The sequence below is a fragment of the Gouania willdenowi genome, chromosome 19 (genome assembly GCF_900634775.1).
Source record: "Gouania willdenowi chromosome 19, fGouWil2.1, whole genome shotgun sequence".
NCBI classification, from domain to species: Eukaryota; Metazoa; Chordata; class Actinopteri; order Blenniiformes; family Gobiesocidae; genus Gouania; species Gouania willdenowi.
In genome coordinates, this window is record NC_041062.1 from 15,186,941 (window position 1) to 15,202,246 (window position 15,306).

The window sequence follows — 15,306 nt, forward strand, 5'->3', positions numbered from 1 at the left end:
AAGTGTCAAACACCCAAAATCAGAGGTAAGGCTATAGTAAGGCATAAAAATGGAAAATCTTTGAATTTTTTTTTTTTTGTTTTGAGAAAGGCTATCACAAGACCCTAAAAACTAGACAAATATGATGAGCATAATTAAACTGGGGTGAATATGCAAAAAGACATGAAAAATAAGAAAATTTGGAAAATGAAAAAAACAAAACTGACAAACACCCAAAATCAGAGGTAAGGCTATAGTAAGGCATAAAAATGGAAAATCTTTGAATTTTTTTTCTGAGATAAGGCTATCCAAAGACCCAAAAAAACTAGTACATATATGATGAGCATACTGAAATTGGGGTGAATATGATCGACATGTGTGCAGAGAGCGATTAGTCATGCCTGCCCGCTTTCTCAGGTAGAAGAAGAGAAACTAAAATTTATCAGGACAGAAGAAAAGGCCCTTTTAACAGCATTTTAAAAAAGTTTTTCCTTTTATCTTTTTATTAGTTTTATTTTTAGCTAAACGTGCTCAAGGTGAAGGTCTATAAAAGACTGATAGCCTGTCAATCATAGTTCAACTCATTTGACATCATTTTCTTCCTGTTGCCATAATACTGGCTCCTCCTACCGTGCCACGCCCACTCTTTCTCTCCTCGAGGAACAGGAAGTGTTTTTTTTTCAAGACTTATGGAAATCTCTGTTGAATTCAGCAGAAGACGTAACTTGAGGATCACATTTCTTCCTCTGAGAAACAAACATTGATATGAAGTTGTTTTTCTATGATCTGAGGAACAAACAACGACGGTGAGACTGCAAATAAAGAACCTGAAACAAAACGAGTATCAAAGGTGAGCAGTAGTGGATCATGTCTGTACTTGTTCAAACTAATCTGATGTCTGGTGGTGTGCTTCAACATACAAAGTGAAAGTAACTTCTGTATATGTTCATATCCATCCTATATATGTATTATTATTGTAACCCAAAGTTTATTGATGACTACAATATACAAAAGTGAAGGTAACTTGTAAGTAAGTTGTATATATGTTTTATTATTATTATTATTATTATTATTATTATTATTATTATTATCTTTGAATTTCAATAAATATTGAGTATTTATTTTTAAAATGTTTTTTTTTTAACCTGTTATGTTATCAGTACACATTTCATACTTGTATGGTTAGATTCATATTTATTGAAGTACAGACAGTAAGTTTGCCACTGTAAATGTCCTTATTATGGGATGTTCAAAGGATTATTCCTGTATCTGAATAAAGTGTTTTTTTCATAAACCTATATAGATAAAGTAGATGTGAAAGATGATAAATGGATGGACAATCACTTGCTTGAGTTTTCTTAAGCCACATTCCTGGGGAAGCGACTTCCTGGTTATGGGTGCAGCTTTCAGTCTGAAGTAACATCTTAAATGTTATTGTGGCTTTTGTTACAGTGTCTAATAGCTGTTTATAATATATGAATAATGGACAATAACTAGTTGTGTCATCTTCTCTTACAGCAGAAGATGGAGAATCCTGCACCCCCTGGTTTGAATAACAACCAAGACGCAGCGACCAATCAGAGCTCTCGTCGACTCAGCATCCAGCGCTGCATCCAGGCCCTCGTCCACGCCTGTCAGTGTCGCAACATGAGCTGCTCTCTGCCGTCCTGTCAGAAGATGAAACGTGTGGTCCAGCACACGAAAGGATGCCAAAGAAAGACGAACGGCGGCTGTCCGGTGTGCAAGCAGCTGATTGCGTTGTGCTGTTATCACGCCAAGCACTGTCAGGAGAGGGTCTGTCCTGTACCTTTCTGTCTGAACATCAAGCAGAAGCTCCTCCAGCTGCGACTGCAGCGACTGCAGCAACTGCGGCAGGCCCTGATGCTCAGACAGAGGCACCATCGTGCCAAACGTGGGTAGACTTCATCAGTCTCCTCCACAGGTCCTCCAACTGCACAGTTCATATTAGCAATCAAGCATTGCTTGATGTGTGGTTACACATCCCATAATATAACAGGAAACTTGTAACATTTCCACCTATTTCTGAATATAAGAACTGAACAAGAACCAGTTGGAGTTCTTTGTTGAGCACCCCTTGAGAACCCTGACTACAATAGGACTCTTCCCTAAAATGGTTATAAGATGAGAGTTGGCAATACTTCTGTAATTGTTATTCAAAAACTATCAGAAAATAAAAAATAAAAAAAAACTTATTGGATAGCAAAAGATGTATGGTTCTGGTCTGTATTTGTTTTTTTTTTTTAAATATATATTACAGGTTCCTGGGTCTCACGTCCCAGAACCAACCGACCATATTTCAGGTGAGTGAATGTCATGATGATTAACTCTCGTATGGGAATGAAGCAGCTCACCGAGAGGGAGAGTGCTGAATTAAATATAGTGAAAATGCCAAGGGTCCATTCAAGTAGTCGCGGTAGGTTATTGAAATAGACCATCAAATATACAGTCTGACAATATTAAATATTAATTTGGAAAATTGATTTTTTTTTTTTTACTGACTACAGTGCTCCATCGTAAATCAGAGGTAAGGCTATAGTAAGGCATAATAATGGAAAATCTTTGAATTTGTTTTTTCTGAGATAATTAGTAATTTTTTTTTTAGAAAGGCTATCACAAGACCCTAAAAACTAATGCAAATATGATGAGCATACTTAAATTGGGGTGAATATGCAATAAGGCATGAAAATGAGAAAAATTGGATAATGAGAAAAAACTGACAAACACCCAAAATCAGAGATAAGTCTATACTAAGGAATAAAAGTGGAAAATCTTGGAATTTTTTTTTTCTGAGATAAGGCTGTCCAAAGACCCAAAAAACTAGTGCAATTTGATGAGCATACTGAAATTTTGAGAAAGGCTATCACAAGACCCTTAAAACTAGTGCAAATACGATGAGCATACTTAAACTGGGGTGAATATGCAATAAAGCATGAAAAATGAGAAAAAAAAGTGTCAAACACCCAAAATCAGAGGTAAGGCTGTAGTAAGGCATAAAAATGGAAAAACTTAGTAATCTTTTTTTTTTTTTTTTTAGAAAAGGCTATCACAAGACCCTAAAAACTAGTGCAATTACGATGAGCATACTTAAACTGGGGTGAATATGCAATAAGGCATGAAAAATGAGAAAAAACGTACAAACGACCACAATCAGAGGTAAAGCTATAGTAAGGCATAAAAGTGGAAAATCATTGAATTTTTTTTCTGAGATAAGGCTATCCAAAGACCCTAAAAACAAGTGCAATGATCATGAGCATACTTAAACAGGAGTGAATATGTAATAGGACATGAAAAATGAGAAACATTGGTTAACGAGAAAAAACTGCAAAACTCCCAAAATCAGAGGTAAGGCTATAGTGAAGCATGAAAATGGAAACATTTTGGAATTTTTTTTTCTGAAATAATCACAAGACCGTAAAAACTAGTGCAAAGCAATAAGTCATGAAAAATGAGAAAAAAAGTGACAAACCCAAAATCAGAGGTAAGGCTATAGTAAGGCATAAAAATGGAAAATCTTTGAATTTTTTTTATTTTTTTTATTTATTTATTTTTTTAAAGGCTATCACAAGACCCTTAAAACTAGTGCAAATACGATGAGCATACTTAAACTGGGGTGAATATGCAATAAGGCATGAAAAATGAGAAACATTGGTTAATGAGAAAAAACTGTCAAACACCCAAAATCAGAGGTAAGGCTATAGTAACGAATAAAAATTAGAAAAATTTGGAATTTTTTTCTGAAATAATCACAAGACCCTATAAACTAGTGCAAAGCAATAAGGCATGAAAAATGAGAAAAAACTGACAAACACCCAAAATCAGAGGTAAGGCTATAGTAAGGCATAAAAGTGGAAAATCTTTGAATTTGTTTTTTCTGAGATAAGGCTATCCAAAGACCCTAAAAACTAGTGCAAATATGATTAGCATACTTACATTGGGGTGAATATGCAATAAGGCATGAAAAATGAGAAAAATTGGTTAATAAGAAAAAACTGCAAAACTCCCAAAATCAGAGGTAAGGCTATAGTGAAGCATGAAAATGGAAACATTTTGGAACTTTTTTTCTGAAATAATCACAAGACCGTAAAAACTAGTGCAAAGCAATAAGTCATGAAAAATGAGAAAAAAAGTGACAAACCCAAAATCAAAGGTAAGGCTATTGTAAGGCATAAAAATGGAAAATCTTTGGAATTTTTTAATTTTTTTAATTTTTATTTTTTTTTAAAGGCTATCACAAGACAATAAAAACTAGTGCAAATATGATGAGCATACTTAAACTGGGGTGAATATGCAAAAAGGCGTGAAAAATGAGAATATTTGGAAATTGAAAAAAAACTGACAAACACCCAAAATTAGAGGTAAGATTATAGTTCTGCTCGGTCGTGGTGCATTCTGGCAATCTGCCAAAGGATGCAGGAGCAGCAAGGGGACTCAATGAGCCTGTTTATTTCCACACAAACTATTAGTTTCATGTAAAGCTGTCTTTACATAGTGACAGTTTTAGCAAATATGACAAAAAGTCACTTTTATAAGAGTTGCAGACTGCACCTTTAAGTCATAATTATGACATAGTTTCTCAAAATTATGACTTTCATAATAAATGTAATGAAAGTGATCTCCTCCCACAATTATTTAGTTTCTGCTGCAGACATGCAGCTAAAATATAATGCAAATGAGGGGCGGTCCTAAGTGTGGCTTTGGTTGAACTGTTCTCCCATTGGTTGATCGACATGTGTGCAGAGAGCGATTAGTCATGCCTGCCCGCTTTCTCAGGCAGTTAGTTAGTTAGTTTTATTTTTATCTAAACGTGCTCAAGGTGAAGGTCTATAAAAGACTGATAGCCTGTCAATCATAGTTCAACTCATTTGACATCATTTTCTTCCTGTTGCCATAATACTGGCTCCTCCTACCGTGCCACGCCCACTCTTTCTCTCCTCGAGGAACAGGAAGTGTTTATTTTTTCAAGACTTATGGAAATCTCTGTTGAATTCAGCAGAAGACGTAACTTGAGGATCACATTTCTTCCTCTGAGAAACAAACATTGATATGAAGTTGTTTTTCTATGATCTGAGGAACAAACAACGACGGTGAGACTGCAAATAAAGAACCTGAAACAAAACGAGTATCAAAGGTGAGCAGTAGTGGATCATGTCTGTAAATAACCACAGGTATATTTCTGTTTATAAACAAGGTTTAAAGTGTTTTATTTTGGTGCTTATCATCATTTTTTTGCAGTTAGTTTTAGTTCACTTCTGGCTTATAAATGTATTGCTTTTATTTTGAAATCATCACTTCCTGTTTGCCGTTTTATGCTTGAGGTAGCTTGATGGTGATGGAAACACACAGAGAAGTGTGGGAAAACGACGGATTTTCCCACACAAACGGAGCGGTTTTAAAAGTGTTTTTATGTTTAGTTACCCCCTTGAAGAGGCACAAGGTACGTTTAAAATGTTTGATAATGTTGCATCAATGTTTGGTGTGTCCAGAGTTGTACTTTTGTTGGGTTCTGTGATGTTTGTTTGAACTTATGCACGTGTAGGATTTTATGCAGAGATGTAAGAGCTTAGCATTTAGCTTATACTTTGTTTTTATATATTTCAGCTCTTACGGTGAATTTGAGGTTTCCTGTCAATAAACCTGTTTCATCAGTAAAGTCTCAACCTTCATTCGGGGGGCTATGCTACAATGTCTGTACTTGTTCAAACTAATCTGATGTCTGGTGTTGTGCTTCAACAGTGAAAGTAACTTCTGTATATGTTCATATCCATCCTATATATGTATTATTATTGTAACCCAAAGTTTATTGATGACTACAATATACAAAAGTGAAGGTAACTTGTAAGTAAGTTGTATATATGTTTTATTATTATTATTATTATTATCTTTGAATTTCAATAAATATTGAGTATTTATTTTTAAAATGTTTTTTTTTTTTACCTGTTATGTTATCAGTACACATTTCATACTTGTATGGTTAGATTCATATTTATTGAAGTACAGACAGTAAGTTTGCCACTGTAAATGTCCTTATTATGGGATGTTCAAAGGATTATTCCTGTATCTGAATAAAGTGTTTTTTTCATAAACCTATATAGATAAAGTAGATGTGAAAGATGATAAATGGATGGACGATCACTTACTTGAGTTTTCTTAAGCCACATTCCTGGGGAAGCGACTTCTTGGTTATGGGTGCAGCTTTCAGTCTGAAGTAACATCTTAAATGTTATTGTGGCTTTTGTTACAGTGTCTAATAGCTGTTTATAATATATGAATAATGGACAATAACAGTAGTTGTGTCATCTTCTCTTACAGCAGAAGATGGAGAATCCTGCACCCCCTGGTTTGAATAACAACCAAGACGCAGCGACCAATCAGAGCTCTCGTCGACTCAGCATGCAGCGCTGCATCCAGTCCCTCGTCCACGCCTGTCAGTGTCGCAATACGAGCTGCTCTCTGCCGTCCTGTCAGACGATGAAACGTGTGGTCCAGCACACGAAAGGATGCCAAAGAAAGACGAACGGCGGCTGTCCGGTGTGCAAGGAGCTGATTGCGTTGTGCTGTTATCACGCCAAGCACTGTCAGGAGAGGGTCTGTCCTGTATTTTTCTGTCTGAAAATCAAGCACAAGCTCCGCCAGCAGCGACTGCAGCGACTGCAGCAACTGCAGCAGGCCCTGATGCCCCGACAGAGGCACCATCGTGCCAAACGTGGGTAGACTTCATCAGTCTCCTCCACAGGTCCTCCAACTGCACAGTTCATATTAGCAACCAAGCATTGCTTGATGTGTGGTTACACATCCCATAATATAACAGGAAACTTGTAACGTTTCCACCTATTTCTGAATATAAGAACTGAACAAGAACCAGTTGGAGTTCTTTGTTTAGCACCCCTTGAGAACCCTGACTACAATGAGACTCTTCCCTAAAATGGTTACATGATTAGAGTTAGCAATACTTCTGTAATTGTTATTTAAAAAATATCAGAAAAAAATAAATAAAACATTTTATTGGATAACAGAAGACGTATGGTTCTGGTCTGTTTTTTTTTTTTTTTTTTTAAACTATATTACAGGTGCCTGGGTCTCACGTCCCAGAACCAACCGACCATATTTCAGGTGAGCGATGTCATGATGATTAACTCTTGTATGGGAATGAAGCAGCTCACCGAGAGGGACAATGGTGAATTAAATATAGTGAGAATGAATAAATATTAAAGTTGCTCAGGATGATAATTTTTTATCCAAAAAAAAAAATATATATATAATATATTCACTTAACTCTATTTATGTTTTACTGTGTTTCATATATGTTTCATCATTACATCACTTTATTTGCAGTCACTAATACTGAACACCACACTTTGTTATTAAATTTTTTATTTGCATTTAGACATCACAATGTATCTAGGTCGTAGGTTACCAAAGTGGGGTACAGGTAACCCCAGGGGTACGCAAATTGTACATGAATAGAAATAAAAACAGCATGAGAACATTGGAAACTAGATTATCAGGAGGCTCCATGCATTGCCCCAAATGACACATTGGCCTCTGTAAGACAACCTTCTAGTGGTGACAGTGAAACAATCTAATTAAGAAAGGAAAAGTGCAAATGTGACAAGAGCATCCCACTTAGGTAAGAGCATTTTCAGCTTTGATAAACATGAAAACAAAATACAGAAAACAAATGATTAAAGACTCAGACTCTCTCAAATCCAGTTGTTAACTACATAAGTGTAAGCCAAAGAACTGTAACATGGTTTCCAAGTTTTACATTTTAATTCAATTGTAAATAAAAATTTTTATAGAATTTTTCTGCCATTTACAAATTCACTTATCCTCACACATCCAGGCCTCCATTTCTGAAGAAGCCTTTTGCTACTGGTGACTCCCGGAATGTGGCAGTGAAGGAGTTGAGTGTGACGTCTGTGACCGTCACCTCTCCAGGCCGGTCCACAGGAGTCCAGACTCTCTCTGCTGAGGAGTCCTGGTCTGGTCCATCATGGCTGCTCCACAACGCCTTCCTGGTTTGTCCTGGGAATGAGTGAAGAACTGCTTTGTTGTGGTTTTTGTTACAATTTGTGCATAGTTCAGATTATTCACGAGTCAAATACAAATTTCTTTTAAATGAAGGCACAAACATACCTTTCAAAGTGCTTTTGCTTTTCTTAGCGCGAGTCGCCTTCAGACGTACTTCTTCCTCGTTTATATCCTCTAGTATGCTGTCCTCATCTTCTTCTTCATCTTCTCCTTCTTCTTCTTCTTCTTCTTCTTCTTCATCTTCTCCTTCTTCTTCTTCTCTGCTACCGTCCCAGTCCTTCAGTGCAGGACTCGAAGGGTTTGAGTCAAAACATCTGAAAAGTGAGCTCCTGTCTTTGCTCCTTTGATCCGCCACTGCTTGCTGGCTCCGCCCACAGACATCAAAGGGCTCCTCCTGTTGGTCTGAGGACAGTGAACGCATCAAGGACAGACGCAGGCGAGGAGCAGCTTTCTCTGGAGGTCTGTGAGCACTACGCAGCGCCATGGAGTACTCCGGGTTCTGGACAGAGTCACAGCGTTAGACTGATGGTGCTACTGCAACATACACAAGGAGCATCCATCCATTTATTCATCCATCCATCCATCTATCCATTCATTTATTCATTCATCCATCTATCCATTTGTCCATCCATCCATCTTTATATCCATCCATCCATTCATGTATTTATCCATCCATTCATCTATCCATCCATGGAGCCATCTTTATTTCCATCCATCCATTTATTTATTCATCCATCCATTAATTTATTCATTCATCCATCCATTTGACCATCCTTCCATTTTTTTACCCATCCATCCATTCATCTATTCATCCATGGAGCCATCTTTATATCCATCCATCTATCCATCCATTTATTTATTAATTCATCCATCTATCCATTCACTTATTCATCCATCCATTTGACCATCCTACCATTTTTGTGTATATCCATTTATGGACCCATCTTTATATCTGTGTTTTAGCATTTTCTGAAACGTGGTTAAATGATGATACTCTCAGACCTTTTCTGTTATTTGATTATAATTCTATTCATTGCTGCAAAAACAACAGAGCAAGAGGAGGTCTTATTATACATTCCAAACCTGTATAATTTTACAAAAACAAAGGATTTGAGTGCCAAATAAATATGACGTGTAGATATTTATTGATATTACATTAGAGAGAAAGAACATTATAGTCGGGTGTATTTATAGACCACCCGACTCTGATATAAATACATTTAACGACACTTTGTACTCAACTACACAAACTATAAATAAGGAGCATAAATGATGTATATTATTGAGAGACTTCAACATTAATTTGACCATAAATGACTTTTGGAAGATACTCTATTCCATACATTTCTACCCCTTAATCACAAAGCTACCTCGGATTACAAGATCATGCATGTGCCTCATTAATTGATACTATACTTTTCAATTCTCTGGACTTTGAAACCACTTCAGGGCTACTCATATGCAATATCTCAGATCATCTTCAATCCTCCAAAACCTAAAAGGACAACTCAAAATTTTGAAATTTCACTAGTAACAACTTGGTATTTTTTAAGACGGCTATTAGTCATGTCTCTTGGGATGAGATTCTTAGGCTAAACCATGTCGATGCAGCTTATCACCTTTTTCTGGCCCACATTAGTTCCGCTTTAGAGTCATTTTTTCCCTTAATCAGCTCTAAATACAAGAATAAGTCTTTTAAAGGTATGGGATTATTGAAGATTTGAAAGAAAAAAAAAAAATCGATAGAACTACTGCAAACCCCACCCCTTTAAATATATAAACTTATATAAAATTTAAAAACTAATTTATAGCTGATCTAAGAAAAACAAACAAAAAAAGTTCTATGCAGACAAATTCACCCAAGCTTGAAATGATATTAAGTCTACCTGGATCCTCATTAATCATTTGCTCAATCGTAAAAAAAATCAGCAGCACCAGTACCTGTGGTGATGGTGAGTTCTTACAAATACTACAGAAATAGCTCATGGCTTTAACATCTTTTTTGTTAACGTTGGCTCTGCTCTGGCATCGAGTATTTTAAAAGCAGATGTAGCTTTATTAAGGGAGATTATCCTCCTTTCAACGCCTTTGATCCTCCAACTACACAGAAAGTCCGTAATATCATAGTTTCAGTTGCATGAATATTCATGTAAACATGCTGTCAATAATGAAGATGTATATTCTTACCACCCTCTCTTACTCACACAGTATCTTTGAATACAACACTGTGATTGGTCGTTACCTGCAGAGAGAATCTTTTTGATCTGGATCTTTTCCTCTTGTGACCCACAGCTTGTTCTCTTTGTTTCCTAGAGAAAACAGCTATATTAGCACCCTGCCACTGAAACATCTAGTATACATGACATTCCAAAACTCTAACTCTCTATCATCTAAAATATTTGGAATAGAAAAAGATATTTTGAGTCATACCTATGAACTGTATTCATTTATAGTTCTAACGTAAACTGTGCTAACTGGATCTAATGATAATCTCATTAAATGAAACCTGTTCTAGTATGTTGATGTTTCATTTATTCAGACAGCTCTCACTTAGGTAATCCACTTTGATCTCCTGACATGTTGACTGTCAACTGGTAGTCTTCGTCAGAGGCGTCTGTTGATCGCTTTGATGTTTCCCTCTGAAGTTAGCTTGACTTCTGCGTAGTAATTCCAGCAAGATTCTTTTTGAATATTATGTCAAGGTCACATTTATTCAGACAACTGTGAGTTAGGAAAAAAATAATTTTGCTGGAATTACTACGCAGAAGTCAAATGAACTTCAAAGGAAACATCAAAGCGATTAACAGATGCCCCAGAAACATGTGGAGATCAAATGGATTTCCTAAGTAATCGTTGTTTGAGAAAATGAAACCTTAACATACTATTCCAAAAGAAGAAAAAAATAATCGTGCTGAAATCTGTACTAGTCAAGTTTATAAGATCAGTCATGTTTTATTTATTACCAATAAATATTTCTCTCTGTCTCCTTTTTTGTTGAAAAAAAGCAATAAAAGTAATTTTCTGAACAACTTTATTACTTGAGATACAAACAATGGGCATCAGGAGGCTGAATGTGACTAGAAGCATTACCTCCCACCTTTTCTCTCATATCACCCCCTGCTGGTCGCTGTGCGTAACACGGACATTTGGTTGATATTATACTGATTCCCAGGAGGAAAATTCCACTAGAGGTGTGCGCCACAGTGGATTGTTGCGTCACTAGCAGCACATGAGATCACGCCTTCCCGAGGAGCGGTTATTTTGATACTTGTGGACTTTTGACCAAACCTGACCTGACCTGTAACATTCCACAACAACAGACACAAATATTCAGCCATGGATTTACTTTTCCTCGTAGGCCTGCACCAAACGTTTGTCCAGGATGTGCTCCTCGGGTTCCCAGGTGCTGTACCTGACAGAAAGGGAACATATTTACTCATTAATCAGCTGACAATTGCCACAAAATATGTGTTATGTATTGTAAATGGTTCTAATTTTGTATAAAGTGTTGGTAATGACGTCTCCCAGTCCACAAACTCACTTTGGAGGCCATCCTTTCCACTTTAACAGGTACTCCACGTTTCCCTGTCGACATGGAAACACCATCAGGCTGTATATTGTGCAGCCTTGTAATTATACACCAGAGTCATAGAGACAGATTTAACATATTTATACATCCAGGTTTTCTACGGATTGGAACAGACATTTTATTGAGTTTTTATTAACATTTAAATGTATCTTTAGATTTAACATTTCAATATATATTTAGATTTAGATTTAATCTTTAACATTTTGATTTTTACTAGAAAAAAAAACTAACCTGGTCAAAAGTAAGTCATACGTTTCTTTTAAACATGGTTTGTTGCTAAATGTTTCAAAAAAGTTTAAAAAAAAGTAATATGTTAGATTTCTACACCCAAACGTTACTGAGTAAATTATAAAAGGATCAACGAACAGTGTAAAACTACAAAAAATGAAATGACCAGATAACAATCATAAATGCAGCTCATCATAGCCGACCAATCAGACTAAACGTAATGTACGGCACCAAAACAGCATTGAATGCTGGTGATTTTTTCAATTTTGAATTAAATTCATTGGTGTTTAGGGGTGTGAAAAAAATCAAATTCACAATATATCGCAATATTTTGGGTGCCAATTTTTTTTTTTTATATTTTATCAATATTTTTGTGTATTTGCGCAATTTTTCAGTGGTGGTTACAATGCTTTCAATGTGTTGCAATGGTTATTTGATGCACTTGATTTTATGATGGCAGTGTGTAATGCCTGCAATATTTGTGTGCACACATGTTTTATTTTTATATAATCTGTTCAGATAAGTGTTTAAACTGACAAAATAGGATAAATTATAATTTTTTCTTATTTTTGTGCTTTGTCAGTAACTCAGGGTGATTTATCCTTAATGTTCTCACTTAGAGTTGTTACAATGCCGTCATTATGTTGTCATGGTTACTTTGAGACTTCTACACAGTAGTTTCAGCGAAAAGAAACTTGTTGCACTTTATTTTATGATGGCACTGCATTTTCTTTTTTTCAGTGAAAATGTGCAAAAACACTAATAATAAATAATAAATAGGATGTTTGGAAGTAAATAGTTTTGACTCAGTTTGTCCTCTGAATGATCAATATCTTCTGATGAACTTATACAGCAACTTCATTTTTCATCTCTACGTTTAATTGTGATATTAACTGGGTAGAATATCGCGATAATATTGCATCGTGACCCAAGCATCGCGATACATATTGTATTGCAACATCCTTGCCAATACTCACCAATATATTGGTGTTATTCTGTTTAAAAAAAGAATCGTACATTTTCACAAACCTTTTTATTTTATACAGATGTCTTTGTGGAAAATAAGTTTATTATGTTATATGAGATGTTTACTGTATGCAAGGGAACCGTGGCAAAAATAAACGTTTGCAGTAGGGCTGGGTGATTTTCTCTAAAAAAAATCTCCAATTTTTTAAAGAAAAATTATCAAAATATTGTCAAAAGTGCAAATTTATTGCTGTGTTTGTCCCCAAGAGTTAAAATGCATAGAACAATCCCAAAATAAAAAGTAAATGAGTCTCTGTCATTCAACTATTTCAAGCTTTAACCCAGGTTTAAGCAAAAGTGCAACAGCGACTTCACAGTAGCTTCAATTTTCTGATTAAGAAATCAGAAAACTACATATTGTATAACATATAACATTACAATTAAAAAAATAATAAACTCTTCCCTTAGCATCTCAGCATAGCGTGAATAAAATTTTTTAACGGAAACCAACAGGGATGGAATGCGAAAAAGTCCGAAAAAACTGATGGGAAAAAAAAAAAAAAAAAAAATATATATATATATATATATATATATATATATTTTTTTTTTTAATTTTTTAATTTAATTTTTTTTTTAACTCGAATTTTTAAAATAAAAATCGTTTTTATCTACAAACTTGATTAATCGATTAAATTGATTTTTTTTTGCCCAGCCCTAGTTCTGGGTGAAAGTAACTATAATATTTGATTGAGCTTTACAACCTCTGACTAAAACTAGAATATAACTGAAATAGTCCTGATGTCTAAATTTGGACTAAATCCAAGTTGCATTTTAGTGAAAAGATGAAGTGAAACAAAGTTTGCAGTGAAAATTAACACTGCTGCTGGACTTCTATAATGATGAAACTAAAGAGTTTGGGCTCTGCGTTCTGATTGGCTGAAATCAGAGTCCAGCACCTCCGATTAGTGCAGGTTAAATGAAAGTGATTCAAAGCCCTGACACTGACAGTGGGACATCCATCTTCTATAGATAAAGTGCTTCTGTTTTCTCCACATATGGATCCTCACATGATGATAACATCCAAGCACTCAGGTCAGGTTAGAGACTCACTCAGACTCAAGCTCCACAGGAAGAAGATGGATTTAAGGATGACGTCACACAGTGTGTTCAGTAAACGTGTGCGTAGATGATTTCAATAACTTGGCATCCCCATGATGCTTTGCAGGCTGAGGGTGGGCTGTTGTTTGTTTGTTTACACTAGTTTGCACACATGTTTGTTGAGAATTAACAGTCTTATTTATGCACATGTTGTCAATACATCCCCCCCTGACCTGCAGCTTCACATCACAGTCCTGTCAGTAGATCATCATCATCATCATCATCATCGTGGTCCACCTGGACGCTGCGCAGGTAAACACGTGCACACGACTCACCTTCCTAACTCTTTTCCTCACCACAGACTCCACGGCAAACACCTGCTCCCCGATCGCGGACAGCTCCATGACCGTCTCACGGTTCTACCGGAGCCCGGCCCGGTCCGTCCATCCACAGCAGCCGCTCCCTCTCCTCCCTCGTGCCGGACGGGAATCTGCGCCACATCTGCTCCGCTGCTCCGCGAGGCGCGCGCTCCCGGTGATGCGCGCGGCCCCGCGTGCCTGTCATCCTCTGGATCAGAAACAATAACAGGACTCACTTCCGTTAGCTGGGCTCATGTAGCACAGCAGCTTTAACAATTAATGAGTAGATATACACATATTTATATATACTTCAATTTCTAATTGTTTTAATTCCATGTCCACAATGTCATTCTGACTAGTTGCATATCTATTGATATTATCTATAATTATATTCTCACTAGTTACACTATTAATTGTATTTAAATATCTGAAAATTCATTACAACCAGTAGAAATGTCCCATTTACTTGAAATATCTACTTTTCAATTTTGACACGTTACAATTCCAAGGCTACATATCCAGAATATAATTTTGACTAGCTCCGATACTAATTGTTGATAACTACAATTAATATTCCCACTAGTATCAATGTTAATTTTAAATATCAACCATTCAATTCTCACTAATCATAATGTTAACTGTAGAAATGTACAATTGTTCCTACATTTCAGATATAAATTAAATTCTAGATATCTGAAATTAAATTCTGACTAGTGGGGATTAAATTACTGATATGCCAGTTTGGGATTGTAATTCGTGAGAATGTAATTTTAGATATCTGGAATTGAATTTTAGATATCTAAAATGTAATTCTTACAAGTAACAATTTTGTTTTAGATTTTTGCAATTATTTTTATATCTAGTCAGAATTGAATGACATATCAAAAAGAGACTTTCCTAGTTAAAATCACATATCAGATTAAATGTTAATGGCTTGCTGTTTTAACATTGGCAAATAAAGCAACCATAACTACTGATTTAATTCAGACTTTTCTTAATTTGGCTTTTTTTTAAATTCTTCCTAAGTAAAGGCAC

General features: G+C 35.7%; 3 protein-coding genes across 7 annotated transcripts; 2 read left to right on the forward strand and 1 right to left on the reverse strand.

The window, feature by feature from the left end:
- The first annotated feature begins 226 nt into the window (after positions 1-226).
- LOC114481651 (histone acetyltransferase p300-like) lies at positions 227-7,015 on the forward strand. 3 transcript variants are annotated; one of them, XR_003676260.1, is made up of 3 exons: positions 227-515; positions 4,814-5,128; positions 6,310-7,015. XR_003676260.1 is itself a non-coding variant. In XM_028476629.1 (2 exons), exons 1-2 carry the CDS (start codon positions 5,324-5,326, stop codon positions 6,709-6,711), a joined length of 513 nt encoding a protein of 170 aa, XP_028332430.1. In that variant the 5' UTR covers positions 5,290-5,323; the 3' UTR covers positions 6,712-7,015. The 3 variants fall into 3 exon arrangements, 2 of the variants coding, with proteins under 2 accessions (XP_028332430.1, XP_028332431.1); XM_028476629.1 differs by lacking the exons at positions 227-515; positions 4,814-5,128 and adding an exon at positions 5,290-5,434; XM_028476630.1 differs by lacking the exons at positions 227-515; positions 4,814-5,128 and adding an exon at positions 5,290-5,434 and having other exon boundaries at positions 6,313-7,015.
- Positions 515-2,207, forward strand: LOC114481652 (histone acetyltransferase p300-like). Of its 2 annotated transcripts, none has more exons than XM_028476631.1 (2): positions 515-829; positions 1,498-2,207. In XM_028476631.1, the coding sequence occupies exon 2, from the start codon at positions 1,504-1,506 to the stop codon at positions 1,897-1,899; it is 396 nt and encodes a 131-aa protein (XP_028332432.1). In that variant the 5' UTR covers positions 515-829; positions 1,498-1,503; the 3' UTR covers positions 1,900-2,207. The 2 variants fall into 2 exon arrangements, with proteins under 2 accessions (XP_028332432.1, XP_028332433.1); XM_028476632.1 differs by having other exon boundaries at positions 1,501-2,207.
- Positions 7,016-7,354: 339 nt separating the features above from the next.
- On the reverse strand, positions 7,355-14,727 carry cbx7b (chromobox homolog 7b). Of its 2 annotated transcripts, XM_028476587.1 has the most exons (7): positions 14,248-14,727; positions 11,573-11,616; positions 11,378-11,443; positions 10,274-10,340; positions 8,278-8,530; positions 8,137-8,244; positions 7,355-8,025 (listed from the first exon to the last, which is right to left on the reverse strand). In XM_028476587.1, exons 1-7 carry the CDS (start codon positions 14,314-14,316, stop codon positions 7,832-7,834), a joined length of 801 nt encoding a protein of 266 aa, XP_028332388.1. In that variant the 5' UTR covers positions 14,317-14,727; the 3' UTR covers positions 7,355-7,831. The 2 variants fall into 2 exon arrangements, with proteins under 2 accessions (XP_028332388.1, XP_028332387.1); XM_028476586.1 differs by having other exon boundaries at positions 8,137-8,530; positions 14,248-14,725.
- Positions 14,728-15,306: the final 579 nt, after the last annotated feature.